The 21,586-nt window shown below is 33.5% G+C and overlaps 1 protein-coding gene across 1 annotated transcript in view; it reads left to right on the top strand.

The window, feature by feature from the left end:
- LOC129223942 (ribosomal protein S6 kinase delta-1-like) overlaps window positions 1-21,586 on the top strand; it is an 85,910-nt gene that overhangs the window by 15,854 nt on the left and 48,470 nt on the right. The window contains exons 3-5 of the mRNA XM_054858326.1: window positions 2,960-3,077; window positions 7,077-7,192; window positions 21,163-21,284. Coding sequence (XP_054714301.1) covers window positions 2,960-3,077; window positions 7,077-7,192; window positions 21,163-21,284 — 356 coding nt within the window. The remainder of the gene's footprint in view (window positions 1-2,959; window positions 3,078-7,076; window positions 7,193-21,162; window positions 21,285-21,586) is intronic.

Here is a 21,586-nt window from a genome sequence, read left to right as displayed (position 1 = left end):
GGCACTGTCCCCGAGTTATAAGAAGCATTGAAAATATTTAAGATTACATCTGCTAATTTCTCCGCACATTCAACTAAAATTTTTGGATAAATATTATCAGTTCTCGGAGCCTTAGTCTCTTTAATTATTTTCAAATGAAGTAAAACGTCATCCCTGGAAAATACAAAGTCCTCAAGCTGTACTATAGCTTGTGTCTTGTTGGTGTTAACTTTTGAGATACAGTTATCTTTAAAAACACTCTAGAAAAAGTTTTTAAGAACATTAGCAATATCACTATCGTCCTGAATTAAAATTCCGTGCTCATCAACCAGTGGCCCAATATGACTATTTCAAACTTTCCTCCAATTAGCGTATGCAAAAAACCTCTTGGTATTCCTGTTTATGTTATCTGCCAGTCTTTGCTCTAACTCTCTTTTCTGAATCCGTACCAAATACTTAAATTTACGCCTTGCCTTACAATATTGGAGCCTATCTGCACTGTGACCAGTTTCTCTAAACCTATGAAATGCAGCTTGCTTGTAATTTAGAGCATTTTTAGTTTCCCTGGAGAAACACATTGGCCAAATTTTAGTGTTGACACCCTTTCTCCTAAAAGAAACATGATCCCCAACCGTTTTCGCTAGCTTTTCCTTAAACTCTGCCCACTGAAGATTCGCATCGCTATTGTCCAATCCAGAAGAAAAAACTGCTTTCAAACTCTGCCTAAGTGCCACAAAATCAGTATTTCTGAAATTGGGCACAAACCTAAAATTCTCTACTTTGTGCGTATCAAATTTAATCCCAAACCTAATACTGTTGTGGTCACTGTCTCCAATGTGTTCCCCTACACATAACCCCTGAACAGAATTTTCCATATCACTGAAAACTAGATCCAAAATCACGTTTTGTCGAGTACCCTGAGTTACAATTTGGTCTAAAAAACAGTCGGCAATTCCTTTCAAAAATTCCTCTTCTCTGCTATGGTAAAAATTATTCCAATCAATTCCTGGAAAATTAAAATCTCCCATTATAATGACTGACCCCTTGCTTGAAATGTCACTAATATACTAAACATCTGTTCATCTTGACCCTGGCGTAAGTTGGGTGGCCTATAAATGTTCCCTAAACGTAGTTTATTGCCCTTATTGCTCATCAACTCCAGCCAAATCATATCAATCTCATTAGGTTTATCATTAATTACCAATTCATTGCAAGTTATAGTGTCTCTGACATAAAATAAAACCCCACCACCTCTTTTACCTACTCTATCTGGTCTAAACAAATTATACCCAGCAATAGATAATAAATCATCATCACTTTCAGTAGCCCATGTCTCGGTAACTCCAATAATATCCAACCTCTCGTCTATTGTTATGCTTTTCAATTCTTCTATCTTGTTCCTAATACTACGAGCATTTGTATAAAAAACCTTAAGTAAGCCCATCTTACCTTTATTTAATGCTGTGCGATTATTTGAATCTCAACTGTTAAAATCTTTTCTCTTACTACCCACCCTATTTCCATTTCTACTAAAATCCCAATAGTTAGTACCGATTCTAATTCTGCTCCCTTAAAGCATGCCCCCCCCCCCCATTCCAACTTAGTTTTTTGATTCTGAATCCTCTAAAACCAAACCACTAACCATTTTGACCCCCGTAGAGCTCAGATGCAGGCCATCCCTAGCAATCCAATCGCGTTTACATTTACTCCACACATCAATAAACCTGATACTACGCTTAACACAAATTTCCTTGAGAATACTTATGCCAAATCAGTTTCTTTGGCCAAATTTACGATTTTATTGCACTTGGGGTGGTTGTGAATGCTTAGCACAGACTCTGCTTATTGCAATCTTAAAAGAAACGTATAGTATTTATGAGCCTGAAATTTGGCACTTAAAACTGTCTGAAAGCTAGGAATGTGCAACTTAAGGTCAAAATTTAAAATCTGGTCTAGAAAATTAAAAGAATTCCCAAAATTCTTTCTTTGAAATAATTTAGCAACCATTTTGAAGTCCAGCTCCTTGATGTTCACACATAGACAGAAAAAAAGGGCGTCGGAGTTGTAGAGTCAGAAATGGACAGATTTTGGAATAAATGAGTCGACAGTTGAAGGCTTAGATTCTAAGAACCAAAGTCGGCCATTTTCCATCAATATATGCAACTCTGCCTGTGCTTGCAGAGTCAAACAGATTTTGGGGTAAATGAGTAAGAGTCAAAGTTGAAGGCTCTAAAATTTCTGAAGATGGAGCCGGATTCTCATATTCCTTCCGACTCTTTACAATGTTATTTTACTGTCACTTAGAACGCCCAAACAAAACCGTTTATTCCAATACTAGAAAATAGCCCATGAAGGTATGACAGGTGAAAATTGCTTCTACATTATCTACATATTTTTTATTTTTTTTATTTATTAGTAAAATAATTGGAACTTAGCTGGGTCATTGTTTATGGTTATTTCTAGAAGGTAACACTTTCAGGTAAGAATGAAAAAAAAGAAAACAAAAGGTTTCAAAATTGAAAAGTATTTGCGTTCAAAAGTTACATTTTCTGGAGAATGACCCTTAAACAGAGATCCTGCAACATAGACACACATACATGAACTGATCAAGTTTTAATAGTTGATCAGGGGTATCCAACCTGCAAGCAGACTTTGTCTAGCCCACTAGAAGCTTACAAACGGGAAAAAAATATTTTTGATTTGATAATGTATTTCTTTTTCAGCATGTTTAGGAAATTTAAGCTCAGAAAAACTCGAAGACCACTACTTAGGGTTTAATTTATATATAAAAAAAGCATTGTTTTATTGGGGGGAGGGGAGGTTAGTGCTAACTAGACCATCTGATTTGGACGTCTATTTTTGAATTGTTGACCTGCATCATTTCTTAAAATGCACAATGTGGCCCTAAAATAAAACAGCTTGGCGCCCCCTGATATAGATTACAATAATAACTGAAATTCAATTCTATGAATTTCCTTAGGTGACTGTCTGGAAACGATACAATGACTTTAAGAAACTTCATAAAGCTCTCAGTTCCATTCATCAGAGTTTGTATTTGAAAGATACCTTTCCCACATTTGCTAAAGCACGCTTTTTTGGTAAGTAATTTATACTAATAAGTATTTAGTAACTAAAAAGCTCTTTTTATTTTAGATGATGTATGCAAATATGTAATTTCAATACCGACCTCAAGATTGCGACCATTTTTTATTTATCTGAAAAAGGGATCCTTTTTCATTAGGGGCTCATAAATATTTTGACCAGCAATTGGTTCTGGCCAAGTAGTCAAATTATTTTTAGCAATCTGCAACACAGTTTAAAAATTGCAAAAATGGTTGACAAGGTAAACTAGCTTTAGATTAATCATACCTTCTTCTGTAACTCATCACCTTTGAATGTCTAAAAACAAAATGATGAATTTGAAAATTACAAGTAGAACATAGGCTAAAAAGCTTCTAAATGAAATGGAAAACTGAGGCGCATGTAACTATTGAAGCAAGTGCTTTTAACCTATCGGCAATTGAAGAATCCTGCATAGAATTAGGCGTCTTTCTAATCTTCACTTTTTCTTTCTGTTTCATTTTGAACTGAGATGAGTGTCGTAGCATTGTGCTTAGTGATTGCAATATTGAAAACCGGTATTTCGAGCAATTTTGCAATTTCAAAATACGGGTGTTTGCAAAGGCAAAATACCAGTATTTTTGGTATTAGCAGAAAATAATAAATAGTTTCAGTTAAAGAATTTTAAATTTAACTTATTAAATATCTACTTATATTTTAAATATACATATCATTTTTCATTCAATTATTTTATCATGTTACAGAACCAAAATCAATCTGTTGTAAAAATTTGGCTTCAAAAGCACGAGCTAATTGAATATCATTAAACAGAAATAGCGGAAAAAATATCAAAATGATATTGTCATTACTAGATGGTGAGATAAATTGCGGTTTTGTGCACCATGTTTTTGTTTTTTTCCATTTTCCAGTTCGCTCACTTTCCCTTTTGTGTAAGATAATTTCAAGTGTAATTTTGAATGTTTATTTGTGCTGTGAATAATTTATTCCAACCATCAATTTCAGTAATACTTTATGATATTTTCTTTAAATATTTGTCTTAACTTTGCTGAATTTTAGAGAAAAAAATACTTTTTCTTGTTAGTAAAACAAATGGTAATTTGTTATCACCAGTATTGGTTTGTTGTCATGTCTCCCTTTCTACTTGGCAAGATTATATATTTAGAAATTATATAGTGCCTTAAAAATTAGCATAGAGGTTAAATTAGCATAGAGGTTTCCAGATATTTACACAATTATAAATGTAACGAATTTTGAAAAGATCTCGAAAACAAATAAGAGAAACTAACAAGATCAAATTTTGTCTAGGTTGTCGTAAATTTCAAACCAAAGGGCTAGTAATAAAAATGAAACACAGATCTCTCCTAATCAAGAGAAAATGGTGTCAATATTGGAAAAGTATCGTCTCTTTTGAAAAAAATTACAAATAGCTATGAATCTTTAAAAAATTATAATAATACACACAACACAAAAGAAACACATGCAAAAAAGAATTTTTTCAAAACTAACACCCAAGAGACCGATTTATTTGAATATGAAGAACTTCTAGAAAATCAGAGGAGGTGCATCACCCATTGTTAACAGTACCACCGACCTGCTTGAATTCAGAAAGAGTATTTTCAACTGTTGGAAAGTTGAGCACTAAATGAGTGGCTTAGAAACAATTCAGTTGATGCATTATGTTTTTTTTACTATTGTCGATTTTTTATTATTACATTTGTTCCCTCATTTTATATTTGTTCACAATAGGTTTTCATAAGTAATACAATTTTTGCTCAAAATTATGAAATGAGGCAACGAAACAATATGTTTTCTAGCATTTTTTGAGATATTTCAAATACCGGTATTAAAACCCGTATTCTGGTATCAAGTTTTAAAAATACCGAATACCGGTGCTGTGAATTTTTGATCCGGTATTGCAATCCCTAATTGAGCTGTTTCTGCTACCAGAGGATTTGGACCCAACCTTAATCCAAAAGAATGAAGATATCATTGATATTTTTAATAAAATGTTTTCCAACTGCTTTTAATTATCCGGAACTGTTTCTTATTAGTTGATATGAATCAAACACAAACTCAGCAATATCGCACAAATTTCTCCCCTAGTTCATAGCATTCTGTGTCGACTAAGTGTAAAAAATAACTTACAAATAATGCCTCAAATGCAGGGCCTAATTAATTTTTCAGAAAGTCCTAGGCCGAACACCTTTTTCCTCACTATTGTCGAACCTTTTTAGCATTGACGTATGTTTATTTATATATAGCGTATATTTATTTTTTTCATAAAGAAGTGATTTACAAATTCATCATCTATATATATATAAATGAATGTTTGTCTGTATGTCATCCATGAACTCAAAAACTACCCGGCAGATTTGGCTGAAACTTTCACCGTTTGTTATTTTTGGTACTGGGAATGTATATAGACCAGTTCGAAAAAAATCCGATCGATAGTTCCTTTTTTATTCCAATTTAAGTCACAATCCATTGGATAAATACGAATAAAATTATCGGCTGCAGATATTAATTCGCGTGAAAGATCTCATTGATAAGAAGTTAGCTGTTGCCATTTTTCTTGAGTTTGAACCAATAAATTCTTTCTTTATTGTTTTATGGCTTTTCATGCAACCGGGGGGGGTTTAAAACTTTTTCTATTTGATATTTTTAGCGATTGATTGACCTTGCAAACTGCGTGAGTACAAAATTTGAGTATAGTCACGGCTTCACTTGATACCTGGACCGATTATTATGAAAATTGCTATGTATATGTATTTTTCCTCGGAGAAGGTGTATAATATGCTCATTGAAGCCACTCGCCACCAGGTGGCACTGCAGAGTAGCAACTTCTGCCCCGCTCAACCGATTGTCATGAAAATCAGTATAATGATGTATTTTTTTGTTGGCGTAGCAACGCGCGTCGGGTACAGCTAGTATTACATAAAAAATTAAAGGTGAAAATATTATTAAATGACTAAGACATTTCATAAGTAAAGTAAAACATGCTTAACTGGTGCTTGGCTATTTTTTCAAGTTTTATGATTATCGTTTCTTCCTCCACCACACTCTCGGCAACATAAGTCAGGGTCTCTAATCATTATTTAAATATTCAAAAATACAGTAGATGTACTATATTAAATGATTGTGTTTCAAAAAACAATTGTTTAGTAAATTGCAGTTACGATATTGTAAAAAGGGTAATGCTTTGAAGGGGAGACTTGTTCATGGAATTGACAAAGGGAAGAGAGAGGGTGACACAAAGTGACATCACAAAGTTATTATATCAATATGGTTATAAAAACATGACATGTGACAAGAGAAGGAGTAAGGTGAAGAGGAAAAAAGGGAAAGGGGGTCAAATATGTTGAAAAAAAAAAAGCGTGACATCATTTAATGACAGCCCATTAGTACTCCTTCAAAATATAATTTTACTCCTTCAAAATTCCTCTAAAACTCCTTCATTTTAGTTCTGAAACTGAGTACAAACCCTGCAGAGCAATGTAAGTCACATAATCGTTACTTCACAGAAGAAAGGTAAAACTACTGTTTGGTACATGCAAAGGATGGTACGCGAGCTTTTTTAACACTGTCTAAAAATTGCAAAGGATTTTATTTTTATTTTTTAGAATCACCATCCTATGACTCGATGCGGAATAGAATTCTACATACAATTTCACTGAAAAATCACAATTTTTGGACTTATGCTAGTCTGGGGCTCTAAGGTACACATATATTTTTAATATAAAACTCTTTTGTGCAAAAAGATAATTGAACAAAATAATGTATTTAAATTACAAACTCGTACATTCTGGAGTTCACAGCTTTGTGAAGTGATTATTTATTCCAAAAGTCTTTTTTATATCAATTTTGCAATTTGTAAATTGTAACTTAATTGCATGGATGTTTTCAGAAATAAAAGTTTTTAATTTTTCCATTTCATACGCATTTAAACATATATTTATTTTTATACAAACAACTGTTATAAAAATTAATCTTAAAAAAATCAACATGTTGTTATGCAGGTAGATTTGAGGAATCTGTAATTGAAGAACGACGACAAAGTGCATTATCATTGTTGAAGTTTGCAGCTTCTTACCCCCCATTGTTTACCAGTCAAGTTTTTGTGAAATTTTTTGAGGTACGTTGATTCTTATAAGTGAAGCTTGAAATCATTGGTGATAATTAGGCTTGCCAGATTTTTGAAATGTTCAATCAAGACAATAGAGTGCCCCCCCCCTCCCCCTGCCTTGCCAGTATTGTGAGTATCTTACATATTAATATTTATCTGTTACTTTACCAAGAAGAAACACTTTGAATGAGAAATAAAAGTTTGAACAATATTTACATGTACTTTTCATTTGCTAGGATCTTTTTTATAATGCCTTTTTTGGTTCAAATCTTGTTTTGAAAATCCTGACAAGCAAATCCGATATTAATTTTACAAGTCAATGTTTCAAATGACTTAGTAATTGTCCAAATAATCTTTTCATGGTTAATTATCTTTAGACTTTTATGAACATCTGTTATCTAATTTATCTTCCACCAGGACACCAGGATTTTGACTGAAAATCTGGTCTGTCCTGGTCAAACGAGGACTTCTGGCATGCCTAATTACAGGCCCGGCTCTTGGGGTAGGCAACCTAGGCGGCTGCCTAGTGTGGCAGATTTTAGGGGCGGCAAATTTCAAAATTGAAACATTTTTTTAAAGTAAGAATGTCAGTTTCAGCTTCACAAAATTCACTCCTTCAGTGATAAAAAAAAATAATAATTTAGAGTGGGTACCAGTGAACTTGGATGCGAAAAACATAGTTCGGAATTTTAAAAAAAAATCAATTTAGTTTTAGAGGCGGCAAATTGCATGATTTAAAAGCCTTTTGAAAATATTAACTGTAAATATGATTATATTATTTTGTTTTAATGAAATATGTCTGTTTAAGTTCAATAAGTTACATTACTTTAATGTTAAAATAGATAATTTAAAATGTGTACCCATGCTTGGATATGTAAAACTCAGTTTGAAATTTAACTAGAAACTCACCTTAATTTTAAACACTTTACAATTATTTTTATTTTAATAATGTAATGTTTTTTTATATTATTGTTATTCAATGGGGGGGGGCAGCACTTGTCGATATCGCCTAGAGCTGCAGAACTACTAGAGCCGGCCCTGCCTAGTTATAATTAATGTAGGGAAATAACCATGATTTTTATTCTTGAAGCTTCAATTTTATAAATATTTTTCAGAGGAAATTTCTTTAAAATTTGTGTGGCATTTATGTGATTTATTCATTAATGTATTGTAATATTTCTAATGATCAAAGTATAAAATTGCAGGGAATGCGTAAAACAAATATCATTTTATTTTAGATTGTAATTTTTGCTGACTTGTTCTCTTTTTTTTTCTTTTAAAAGTACTTTTAACACATTTATTGCCCTATAAGAAGTTATAATGATTACCTGGGTGCTAAGTTAGTCTGTTCAGTTGATTAGTATATGTCATGTTGAAATTATCCATTGATAGAGCTAATGAACATGGTAAGATACACAGAAATGCATGAGAGTGTTCACTTATGGACGCTCGTTTATTTCATTGTACTGATTTGGAATGCCACTTGCTAATGCAGATCAATCACATTGAAAACACAAATAGGCCCTCAAACTGATTAAGAAAACACTATGTAACATCTACACTATGTAACATCACACATAAGAAAGATATTAATGTATTGGAAAGGGTTCAAAGGCGAGCTACGAGGCTAATAAATGGACTTTCTCATTTAGACTGTGATTCCAGGCTTAGAAGGCTAAAAATGTACAGTCTTGAGCAAAGAAAAGACCGAGGGGACATGATTCAGTTGTTTAAATTTATTAAAATGAAAGATGTTACGGGCTGAAGTTTAGCACTGAAAACAGGACAAGGGGTCATTGTTTTAAGCTATTTAAATCTTTGGCTAACATGGATATTAGGAAAAATTATTATTATAGCAGGGTAGTGGAACCTTGGAAAAGCTTACCGGAAGAGGTTGTAATGAGCACGGGGAGTTGATAGTTTTAAGAGGGCCATTGATCTTCACTGGAGATTGTAAATTGAGTAGGACCAGTCTAGCTGGGCCCAGAGCCTGTTGCTGGTTGTCACTTTTGTATTTGTATCTGTAATCTCACTTTAAAAAAGCATACTATAGAAACAATATAAATAACTTTAGTGAAATAATAAAAAACAATTTCTTTTAATTAAACAATTCTACTATGCAAACAAAGAAAGAAAGAGCTTCCACTTCATATATGTCAGCGAATGAATGACAAGTTCTTTTAAGGGGGGAACCAGTTTAGACAGGTCGAAAAATCCCCCTTTTTTAATGTCATGAAATGTTAGTAAAATTATTCAAGAATATGTTACCAAAATTTCAGTGAAAAATTCCAATTGGGTCAAATGCAATGAACACTCAAAGTGACTCGAGATTCAGAAATGTTCACAGCAGATTTTTTCAAACGCGTTTTTCTTGAAACAACTTTTTTTCAACTGGTCAGCATTCTAGCTCAGAGTTATTGACCAATTGCTCTGAAGTGACATTTTAATGTGGCAAGTGACATTTTAATGTTGTCTATGTATTCAAACTCGCAAAATAATTCTTCATTTTTTATGAAATGTGAAGTTGCGGATGTATCCAGGACTAGATTAAAAGAATCTTTTACTACATCAGTTTTATTTGTACATGCATTTAATTTAATATGATTTTCAGTCAATAAAAGTTGATTATCGCAAAAATAATGTAGATGTAAGGCACTTTCGTTTTCACTTCTATTAACTCTAAATGACTGGTTTTCCTTTACTGTATTCAATTTACAATACGCTATTAAATGCCATTATTTATTACAACCAAAGCATGGTTCTAATCGTTTAGTATTTACATTATTTCCCTTAGCATTTCTAACAAAGTTATTTTTACTTGAACGGTCATTCTTAAATTTCATTTGATTAACTTCATTTTTGGAATTTCTATCTCTAGACTTGTCACAAGCATTGAAAGCACTAACCTTGTTTTCATCATGTGCATCCGTTCGTAGTTGCTTCAAACGACTTTCTTCCCTTATCAATTCTTCAGCAATTTTTTCAATTTTAAAATCTTTATCTTCCCAACGATAAATCAGCTGTACAGTCCAGGGGCGTAGACCCCCCCCCCCGAAACGTTTGTCTCAAAAAAAGGACAAAAAAGAGAAGAGAAAGAAAAAAAGAAGAAAAAAAATCAAAACGACTTTTTTCTGAGTAACAAAGGTCAAAAATTCACTTTGCTCCCCCTCCCCCCCCCCCCCCCCAACGACATTGAAAATCTGCTCCTCAAGCATGAAGACGCCTCCCTCGGCTGCGACAATTTTTTGATAATTGACTGAAATTTGACCCTTCACTTTAGAAATGAGATTGATTTGTTAAATCCACGTATATGTATCCTTTCTTCGTCATCGATTCTGCAAATTGTTAAATATGTTTAATTTTACGAGTGGTGCAGTGGGAATATTGCATACAGTCAAATCTGTATATTCAGGGGTTGATCCAGCGCCAAATTGGGGCCGCTTTGCGGCCCCTTCACAAAATTCCGCATGGCAAAAGCGGCCCCATTCACGAAATTCCCCATCGCAATAGCGGCCCCATTCACAAAATTCCGCGTCGTAAAAGCAGCCCCTTCACAAAAATTTATAAAAAGGCAGCCTTTTCACAATATTTTTTAACCGCAAATGTGTACGCATCTACGCGGGAGCCTCTTCCACCTTCCCCCATCTTATCTTTTTGCTTGCTGCGTGAGGTGTTTTTGCTTCAGAGCGTCAGAGGGGGGACGGGAGAGGGACACATGTGATTGGTAGCTTGTTTTCAGGAAAATCCTAAATTTTACTTTGATTACGCAATATATATTTAGTATTAATTTGTGTTGAGTTTCAAAATCCAATTCTAAAATAACTTTACTTAAAATAAAATTATTTTACATGCTGTTTTTATATTTTTATTTCTTTTGAAGATCTTGATTTCCTTACATCCGCCATGGTAAACGAATTTTTCGCATTTTTGATGTTTACTGTACCTTGTTAAGAGGCAAACAAATAAAATTTCTTATATATTTATTAACATCATTAAATTGCAAAGTTTTAAACGAAATACCTACTCTGCAAGAACGTCAAAAGTCAAAAAATTAAACGCTGAATGCTGGTGCAGTATTATTTTGGGTTTTAATTACTTTTAAGTTTTTCAAACACATACATGGAATCTTTAATGAGTATTTCACTTCTGTGTTAAGAAATATGTGATATCTTTGAGTCTGTTCATTTTGTATTTATTAGGAGTTATCATTACGTTCAGCAGCATGTGCAATTTTCATTGCTCTTAAAGTATTTGAGAGGGGCAAACAGGAAATCTGTTGTGAGACTTTCACCTTAAGAAAGTGTGCCTTGCATATGTATATTTGTAAAAAGCAATAAATGTAATGTATGTGTCAAATTACGAATAAAATGTTAAGGGTCTTACTTCCCCCCTCCCCCAGCGCATTTTCTCTTGACAGCTTTCAGGTATTCTTCAAGAACTTGCAATCACCCCTGAAACCTGTCTAGGGCTTTTCTATTACGATACGACAGCTAAAAATGCTTTAATGTAATCTTTTCCAAGAAAAAAATCACAAGAAGGTCTTTTTTACAAAAATAAAGAAAATTCACAAAAATATTTTGCTTTTTCACAAAAATAACGAAATTTCACACAAATATTTTGCCTTTTCACAAAATGGGGACCCAAAAAATAAAACCTGGATCGACCCCTGATATTTTAAATTTCATAGGAAAGAAAAAATCGAGATAAAGAGGTTTTGATATACGGGGGCTTTAAGAAACTTTATAGAAATTTGGAATATGATGGTGAAAATTTGAAATCTATACTAAAGACAATGTGGGGTTGATTAAAATTCATCTGTATTAGTTTTATTAGGTATTTATTCTATTATTACATTATTAAGTGCTTTATTGCAAGTTTAAGAAATCATTTTGACAGTAAAAGAAACTTTAAGCATATCTTTTTCAAGAAAAAGTCTTATTGCTTTTTGGTCCCTGATTTTTTTTTTTTTTTTTGATTCATTATTTATCCTTTTGAGGTTAGCAATTGCTGCAAATCTAACTTGGGCAATATTCTACGATTTTCCTTTTTTCATCACTTGAAAAAATCTTATACTTTCTTTTCACTCCTATCATTTTGGTTTTCTAAGGAATCACAATTTTAAGAGAGAAACCAAAGAACAGTACTAATCCAGATAACAGCGCGAAATGGCTTTTAACTTGAATGATCTTTAACCATGAACTTGAAATGTTCATCTTAAATGTCAAACCTGTGAATTTCACCCCTTTACTCTTCTTCCAAGAAAGTGCGCGAAACGACTGTCCTTTTCTTAATCTTCCTGGAAAGCGCAGTGGCGTAGCTAGACCCGACTTTCGGGGGGGGGGGGGTTACTTCTTTTATATATATATATATATATGTAATATGAAAAATCCTTCGCTAGGCCTTTTCCATATTAAGTTCTGTTCACTTACATGTCAGCGCGTATGAGTCACAGATATTATTTATTACACACTTAAATGCTTCTCACACCATATATGGTTAGGTTCTGGGCTCAGATGAGATTCCCCTTAAAGTACCTACCAGACACTTTTTTTCCCTCCAGACTTAAGCCAGCCTCTGTCTGCGGTGCAAAGCCCAATAATATTTCGTTATCGCAATCTGCTCCTCCTATACAGATCACGTGATATCACATGATCGAGGGATAATTATCTGTAATCTCTTAATGATATTCCCTATATAAAAATCGTGGCACAACTAAACAAGTTAGAAGAGAAGTTCCTGCTGTTATATTCCATGCAAGAATAAAGATGTGATTAGTGAATGTAGCTCTGTCCTCTTCCTACGTGGTAGATTATCACGCCACAACACTGCAACAAGATTCGTAATGAGAACCGAGCGGCGGTTCTTGCAAGCCGGTAGGATTCGAACCTACGCGGGGAAACCCCAATGGATTTCAAATCAAACCAAATGCGAAACAATTTTCGGCAAAACCCTAATTACGCTCACCAAAGTAGAAATAATTTTCGACCAAATAATTTTAGTCAACCACAGGACAAACGTCGTGTTTTAAACCAAAACGAGGAAAAGAACGCCCGTAAAAAACAAACAACACATTATACACTGGAGCTACCTCCTAATCCTTGTAAATTCTGTGCACAACAAGGAATTATTAATGCATATCATTGGGGACAAACCTGCATAAATAAACCAAATACCTCGACGGTTGAACCATTACTAGAGTCCCCGAATAAGGATAAACAATTTAGGGAAGGAGAGGAAAATTCAAATGAAGCATGACAATTACTAGTTCCCGGGTATATAGAAGGCGAAATAATCTACAAAAGTCAAAAGAAATTATATAATGAAAATAAATTATATAATGAAGTGTACACTAAAAATAAAAGAAACTCGAGTTTACTACAAAAGATTTGTTTAAATTTAGATACAGGATCAACCTTAAACATTATTCCTAGTGTGATTGCAAAAACATTAAATGTCTCGATTGAAGAAAAAACAATCGTGAATGTTAAGCAAACCCAGGGAATTCTGACACTTAACCGAGCATGTACGCTCCACCTTAAAGTTGGTAATATCGTTAGACCGGTGGAATTTTTTATTCTAGACACCGATTTACCATATGCCATATTAGGTTTAAAGAGTTGCATTCGATTTCATTTAGTCATTGACTGTATGAGACGGGTCGTTATGCAGGATCGGAAAAAACTGATCACTTTTTCTGAGTCCGCGCTAAATGATTTGTCTTTGCACATTTTGCCTGAAATCAAGGTTAAGGACAGTGAAAATAATGATCCTGGAAATGAAAATACTAAATTGAAGAAAAGTAAGCGTAGAAAAAGAGTTAACAAAACTAAAAAGAAAAAATGTTTTGTGGAAAATCGAATTGAAAATAGCATAAAAAAGGCAATTAATAGCACCAGTAATCAAGAAGGAGAAAAAAAGAAAATTTGGAGAAGCGAAATAAATGACCCTCTTCATTTTTCTAAGGGTTCCGTGTTGGATTGCGGGGGTGGAGGCCTACGCTCACGTCAGTCAATCAACGGGGAATCGGAAAACGGAGGAAATGCGGATCTGAAGGATATGCTCCAAAATTATGACGATATATTTTCGATAAATAAGTATGATGTTGGAACTATTAGAATTGAACCACAACGGGTAAGGTTAACATTAGACTTACCGGTGACATTAAGGGCATATAAAACGTCCCCTAAACAACAGGAAGAAATTGACAATCAAATTCGAGAATTGTTAAAAGCAAAAATAATAAAAGAGAACTTACAAAAAGTATTGAGTATTACATAATTTTGCCTCAAACTACAATGTCATTTTAATTGTACTGTGTTTTTATAACTTTAGTGTTATTGTATATGTAATGTGTATAATGTTATAACATTTCAGATTGAAGAAAAAAAAAGGAAAGAGGTTGCAGATAATTTCCCGTCTTCATTTTTTTTTCTTCCCTTATTCAATCCTGTCGTATTCTTTGGGGGAGGGGGGATGTAATATGAAAAATCCTTCGCTAGGCCTTTTCCATATTAAGTTCTGTTCACTTACATGTCAGCGCGTATGAGTCACAGATATTATTTATTACACACTTAAATGCTTCTCACACCATATATGGTTAGGTTCTGGGCTCAGATGAGATTCCCCTTAAAGTACCTACCAGACACTTTTTTTCCCTCCAGACTTAAGCCAGCCTCTGTCTGCGGTGCAAAGCCCAATAATATTTCGTTATCGCAATCTGCTCCTCCTATACAGATCACGTGATATCACATGATCGAGGGATAATTATCTGTAATCTCTTAATGATATTCCCTATATAAAAATCGTGGCACAACTAAACAAGTTAGAAGAGAAGTTCCTGCTGTTATATTCCATGCAAGAATAAAGATGTGATTAGTGAATGTAGCTCTGTCCTCTTCCTACGTGGTAGATTATCACGCCACAACACTGCAACAAGATTCGTAATGAGAACCGAGCGGCGGTTCTTGCATATATATATATATATATATATATATTTAATATATATATATATAATCGCTTGGAATTTTTTCCTTTTCTTCTTTTTTTTTCTTTCTCTTCTCTCTTCTTTTTCTCTTTTTTTTGAGACTAACTTTTCGGGGGGGGTTTTGTCCCCAAAACTCCCCCCTTAGCTACGCCCCTGGGAAAGCGTATTCATGGAACGCATTTCTCCCTTTTTTCCACTGCCCCCTCAGCTCTTGAAGACAATTTTCTCTGTTTCTGAGTATCTGAGTTGAAGAAAATGTTTTTGTTTGCTGCTTTAAAGATCATTGGGCTTCGAGTCCGAAAATGATAGCATAATTGGAATTCGAGACGATAGAAGTTTTTGTTGGTCTGGTCTCGTGAGTGTCATAGATCATAGTCAAAACGACCTTTGCTAACCAGAGTATCCATTGCAATCACATTGAGATTTTTCATCCAGTATTTACTGCGTATTCATTTGGAAACAAACAGTCCGTTTAAAATAGTACATTCTAAGTTAGTGTTCACTCTAGAAAAAAAAAGGGCAGGGTGCTGGTCTTTGAAAGGGGCACTATTTGTTATAAAAAGGGCTTTTTTTCAACGCGGTGTCCCCCCAGCCCAGACTAATGATGCACCCCTCAAAAAGTACTGAGTCCCCCTTCTCCAAAAAAAAAAAAAAAAAAGAGGTGAAATGACATCTTGAAACACCTTGCAAAAATTCAAACAGTGTAGTCTGCACCATGAGCCCCCCTCCCCCTCCCTTCGATCGCTGGGATCACCGACTTCAGTATAAATATCATTATTTCATACAGAAAATGTACTTATCCTTAGAAAAGGGTTAGCCTGCCCCTCCCCCCACCAAAAAAAAATAAATGTTTTCCACACTCCATAGAAACATTTAGATAATGCTGAAACGGCTTTGTGTATTTTTCAACACTTTTCAGGCTTTAATTTTGGCTACCTATCCTATAAATTCTAGGCATTTCAAAACCCTTTGAATTTCAATTTATGAAGAACACTATTTAATTACTGATCTCCCCTTCTAACCTAAAAAAAAAAAAAACTGCCTAGTAAAGTGCATTGTGTCATTATGTATTTTAGTATATATCAAAATCATAATGAATGTAAATTCTCCTTTTTAAATAAATTACACTTCAAACAGAATAATTAAATTAAAACACTGTGCGCAATGCTTCAAAAATGCAGTAGTAGCAAGGTGCAAAACAAAAATAAGCAGCTCGGGCCAATCCAAGATTTTTATTTCAGACAATTTTTTGTGAAAATTTAATACATTGATGATTTTTTTTAAAAGTCAATTTTATAATATTTATGAAAGCAAAAGATACAGTGCAAGATCATTTTAGTTGGAAAAAAACACAAGTATGTTAAAAGTATGTTTTTTATTATGTCAATAAGTGTTTAAAATAATCTGTTATACGAATCACACACACAACACACACACACACACATATTCAAAGATAATAAAAGTACTTAGCAAAAAGGAACAAAAAAATTTATATTTTGCAGCAGAAAATTTCCCTGGCAAAGCGATATGTTTCCATTTCAAACGCTTTTTTTTTTTGAACTGGGGAAGAGGGTTAAAAATCCAAGATCCCCAAAAAAAAAAAAAAAAGACCTTGTATTTTAGCTCTGTAAGCTTTGTACTATATACTACTTAGGAAACAATCAGAAAGTTAACTTTCCAGAAACAGATGTGAAAAGATTGCTACACAATCACTAGCAATGCGCTAAAATTAGCTAAGCCTAATTTCCACATGCAAACGAAAAACGGACACAAAGGGCTGAAACGCTAGGAAAATGTCCTATTCTCTCTCTCTCTTTGTTGATTCTCAGAAGATCAAGGATGGGGAAGAATGAAACAATGATCTCTCCCTTCCCAGTGAACCATACCCCTTTCCACAACCCACCTTTAGTAGTAGGAAGAACATGCTTTTGTTTCTTACAGATAAGCCTGTTAGAATTCCTAGAATCTCATCCCCTACCCCTCTTTGCCTAGGTGTTTGCTTCCCCTTTTATTTATGGGGCTGTTTTCAGGGTGAAATTCTGGGAATAAGGATAAGAAATGGGCGTTTTTGCGGACGATCGCTGGACGAGTAAATTTGCTCCGATATCGCAAGAGTTCAAAGGATGCTTGAGGCATCTTTTTAAAAACACAGGGTGCAATTTCCTTCTTTTTTAAAAGGCGGGGTGCATTTTGCAATCGAAAAGAAGGGCAGGGCGCATTCTGCTGATGTGGAAAAGGGCAGGGCGCTGCGCCCTTCAAAAACGGCCTAGCGGGAACACTACTATTATAACATGACTCAGTTTAAATTATTTTCATTGAAGTTAAGATGAATAGTTGAAGAAATAGTTCTAAAATTAGTGCATCTCATCAATTAAATTAAAAAACTCATGAAATTAGAAAATTTGTAAATTTAATATTTTATCATTACATGAAACCTGGACAAAAGTATTAATTAAGAGGTAAAAAATCCAGGATTACGAGAAAGTTTCATTCGAAAATGTTAATTTAACATCATAGAATGAATAAATGTTGCCATCAGTGAGTGCTAAAACTTTTGTTTTTGGAAATTATTGAGAAACATATAAATGCACCCTGGACAAAATTATAAACTCATTTTTTTAGTCCCAATTTTTGCATAAATGCCCCAACATAGGGGTGGAAAAAAACATGCACATATTAACATTATATGTCCATCGAAAGCGCCAATTTTTCTGCTGTTCGAAGTTTCTAAGTTGTATAAAAAACGAGTTATGAGCTATTTTGTTCCCTGTTCAAAGGCTTTCATCAACCCAAGTCATTTAGTGTGTCATCTCAACTCCCAAGAATTGTTGTATTGTTGAATGTTTTTGTGTTTTGTCTGACTTTTTGAGGCTTTTCTCAAATCAAATCTTAAAGTAACGTTTTTCCACAAGATTTTGCTAAAAATAAATGGATTTGGCTGATCATTTTACTTTTAAACAGAACTTATGTAATTAATTTTTTATTATTATTATTTATGCTGATTGGACACTTGCTCGCCAGAATTTTTTCAGAATGATTTCAGTAGCTGATGCATTTGGCAGTTTTTTCCACTGTCGCTTTTTTTGAGCCCAAAGACTACGTAATAATGTTTCTCAGCTTTCACCATATAAACAAAATATCGCCAATCAAAGATACTTAAAAAATAATAATACTGTGTAAAATAATTCAACAACTAAATTAGGCAAATCCATAAACCACACAAAAACTTCCATTAATTTTTCTTTTTGCACGATTTCAAACAATTGCCAAATTTTACTACTTATTTTGGAAACATTTCGGATGAAACCGTTTAGCGCCATTTTTTTTGACCAAAAGTATCTCAGCATCTGGCAACAATATTGCTATAATAAAAATTAGTAAGGGGGGGGGAGTATTATCGAAAGTGTCCCAAAATGGTTCTCGCAAATTTGGTAAGATTTTAAACCACACCAAGTGTTCACAAAAATTGAAATTTCCCAAAATAACTAAAGCAAGTGTAAGGGGAACACGGGCGGCTACATTTTTTAAAACAATTCGTACATCAGTAGCCATACAGAGAAGGTTTTAGATTTTTTAAAAAAAGTACTAACAGATAAATCTTTTCAAACATGTAAAGTTTAATTTCATATTTCGGAAATTCTTCAAATTTGTATATGCTTAAATGTCGTGCTTTCATTTCTAATTGAATACTATTTTGTTCTTTATACTTATTGCTATTTTAGTTTAATGAGTAAGGAAGAAGCTCGATTTTTAATCACGTCAAAAAGGTTTGTTTTAAATTCTTTCGCTTAAAACAGAAAACAAGGTCAAGTAACGATTGTGTCTCATAATTATTACAGACCCAGGCAACGCTGGATATTTTTGCTAGTATATATATATATATATAAAAGAAGTATCCCCCCCTCCCGAAAGTCGGGGTCTAGCTACGCCTCTGTGTACAGTACCTGAATATTCAACTGGAAGGTGTTGAATTACTTGAAATCCACGAAATAAATCATCTAAATTATGACCGGCATCAGATAATTTCTTGATCACGATTTTAATTCTTGCTGCGAAAATACCAATTTCTTTGTTTTCTAAAAGTCTTATGTTGAAAAATTTGTCTAACAGTTGAATTATCCTAGCTCTTGTTTTTGGCTCAAACGGCTTCTTCAACGCTTCAAAAATTTCTTTACAAACATTGCAGTCTTGTATCAAGGGTCGGAAGTCTGGTTTTACTGCATAGTAAATTGTAGAAAATGATCACTTAAACAAGGGCACGCTTAAAATTGTACTCTTTTACTTCCTGAGCGTTCGCTTTAGCGTTCAAAGTTTCTTCCGTTTCTTCTATAAACTTCCAACTTCCTTTATCCAATAATACTATTTTTACATCAAATATCCATTTGTCCAAGTTGGTATTGCTCAATAATTAGAATCCTTCATGTAGTAAAGCGATGACTGCAGCACAAAAGTTCAAGTTCACTCAATAGTAAAGACAGCAAAATGTTCAATATCGGCCCCCATCACATGCATCTATCTAAATTTTCAAATTTTTGTCTTGGCCTATTACCTTGTTGAGATTTACGCAGTGGAAAAATGAAACAGGGAAGAAATTTAAAAGCATTTAGTTTTATTTGTAAGTTTAAACGTTAAAATTGTGTTCAATATGAACTTCATGTACAAACATGTTACTTAATTGGTCAACTCACCATTTTAACTAAAGACACAAGCTTTTATAAGAAAAGAAATGTTAATGCGGCAGCAAAACGTGTGTGATGTCACACTGACGAATCGGCAAGAAAACTTCATTGCCGATTCGTCCCCTGCATTTGCATGAGAAAACATCAGAAACAAATTAAAATCTCAACAAACGAATGTTTTGGAGACTCAGAGAGAGGAATATTTTTGTGCCCTAGGAAAAAATAGAGATTCATTGCAATGATTCTCTATTTTGTGTGTCTTTGACTGTGTATTTATGATACAAAAATTTTATACAACGGCGCCCCTCGTGAAAATGTCGTTTTCGTGTGAATGTCGTGTCTTGTTGAAACGAGGGGTGCCTTGCGGCGCCCCTTCATTTCGTGCCGCCCAGGGTGATTGCCCCACTCGCCCTCCCCCGTTGGGACGACCCTGTTTATAAGACTTAGATTTTTAGAAAAACCCTCTTTTTTTCATGGATGCTTGAACATATAATGGACAATAACTCAGCACCGAAAATAGATAGAAAGATTTGGTAAAAAGAGTTTTAATATACATTAGTTGCTGTTTAATATGATATGCAACATGGCAAATTTTGTAAAAATTTAATTTTTGAAAATTTAAATTTAAATTTCTCAGAAAACATATAATGAATTTTCTTTGAAAAGATCCCAAAAAATTTTGTGTATTTTATCTTTATTTGTACAAAATTTCAAGTTGGGATCTCAATGGAATCATATTTTTATGAATTTTGTATAAAATTTGACGTAAGAAATAATGATATTTTTCAGATTCAATTTAGTTAAGTTTGGGATTCTCTTATTAGTCATGGTAAAATGAGTAGTAAGTAAACATGATATGCTTGAAATGAACTGGCATGAACATGTAAATTGGTAAGCCCCCCCCACACACACACACACTTTTTCTTTGTGCACCAGCGGCTCTGAATGCATGAATGAATCATTTCTATCAAATGATTTTTCTTTTGTTATTTTATGTATGTTTAATTTAACAAAAATGACTCTTAGATATTTCATTTTTTTCCAGAAAACTTATTTCAGATGTCATCATGACACCTAGATTTAAAATGTTATTTCTAGCGCTGATTAACAAGCAAAAAATAATTGAGTGGTTTAATTTTATTGAAGTTCAGCTGTGTTTTCTTTTGTAAAATAAGAGAAGGATATGGAAAACATGTTCATCATTTTAGTTTAAAAATTAAACTTCATGACTTATTATCAAAATGTTTTAACATTACAACCAGTAGAAATTACAAAACAGCATTTGTAATTCAATTAAGTATTTATATTTTCTAAAGGGTGGACATCTTGTTGAAAATTATAAGGAAAATTCTGAAGTAAGAGTTGAAGACAATGTTTTGCTACCTGAAACAACTGTACTACAATGCAGTATATTGCAGCCAAAAACTGAAAATAATAGGTATGCTTTGTTTAATTTGTTAAAGTTGGTATTTGAATTGGAATACTGTTGATTTTTGCTGTTTTCCTTGATTCCTTGTCAAGGAAATGTGTTAGTCTAAGAAATGTTTAAACAGTAGCAAAAAAAAGCTGTTGTTTAGAAAATATGCTTTGATTTTTTTTTTTTTTTTTGAAAACAGCGCAAACTTCCATATTCTACCACAAAACTTATGGTCCTCAAAGGTAAGCTTGCCATATTTCTGAATTCTTCAACTGGGACACCAGAATGTCCCTCCTTCCTCCCAGCACAGTGTCGCAGGTATT

This window comes from Uloborus diversus, chromosome 6, assembly GCF_026930045.1.
Source record: "Uloborus diversus isolate 005 chromosome 6, Udiv.v.3.1, whole genome shotgun sequence".
Lineage (NCBI taxonomy): Eukaryota > Metazoa > Arthropoda > Arachnida > Araneae > Uloboridae > Uloborus > Uloborus diversus.
The sequence above is the reverse complement of the archived record's forward strand: the minus strand, read 5'-3'. Positions and strand labels throughout refer to the sequence as shown.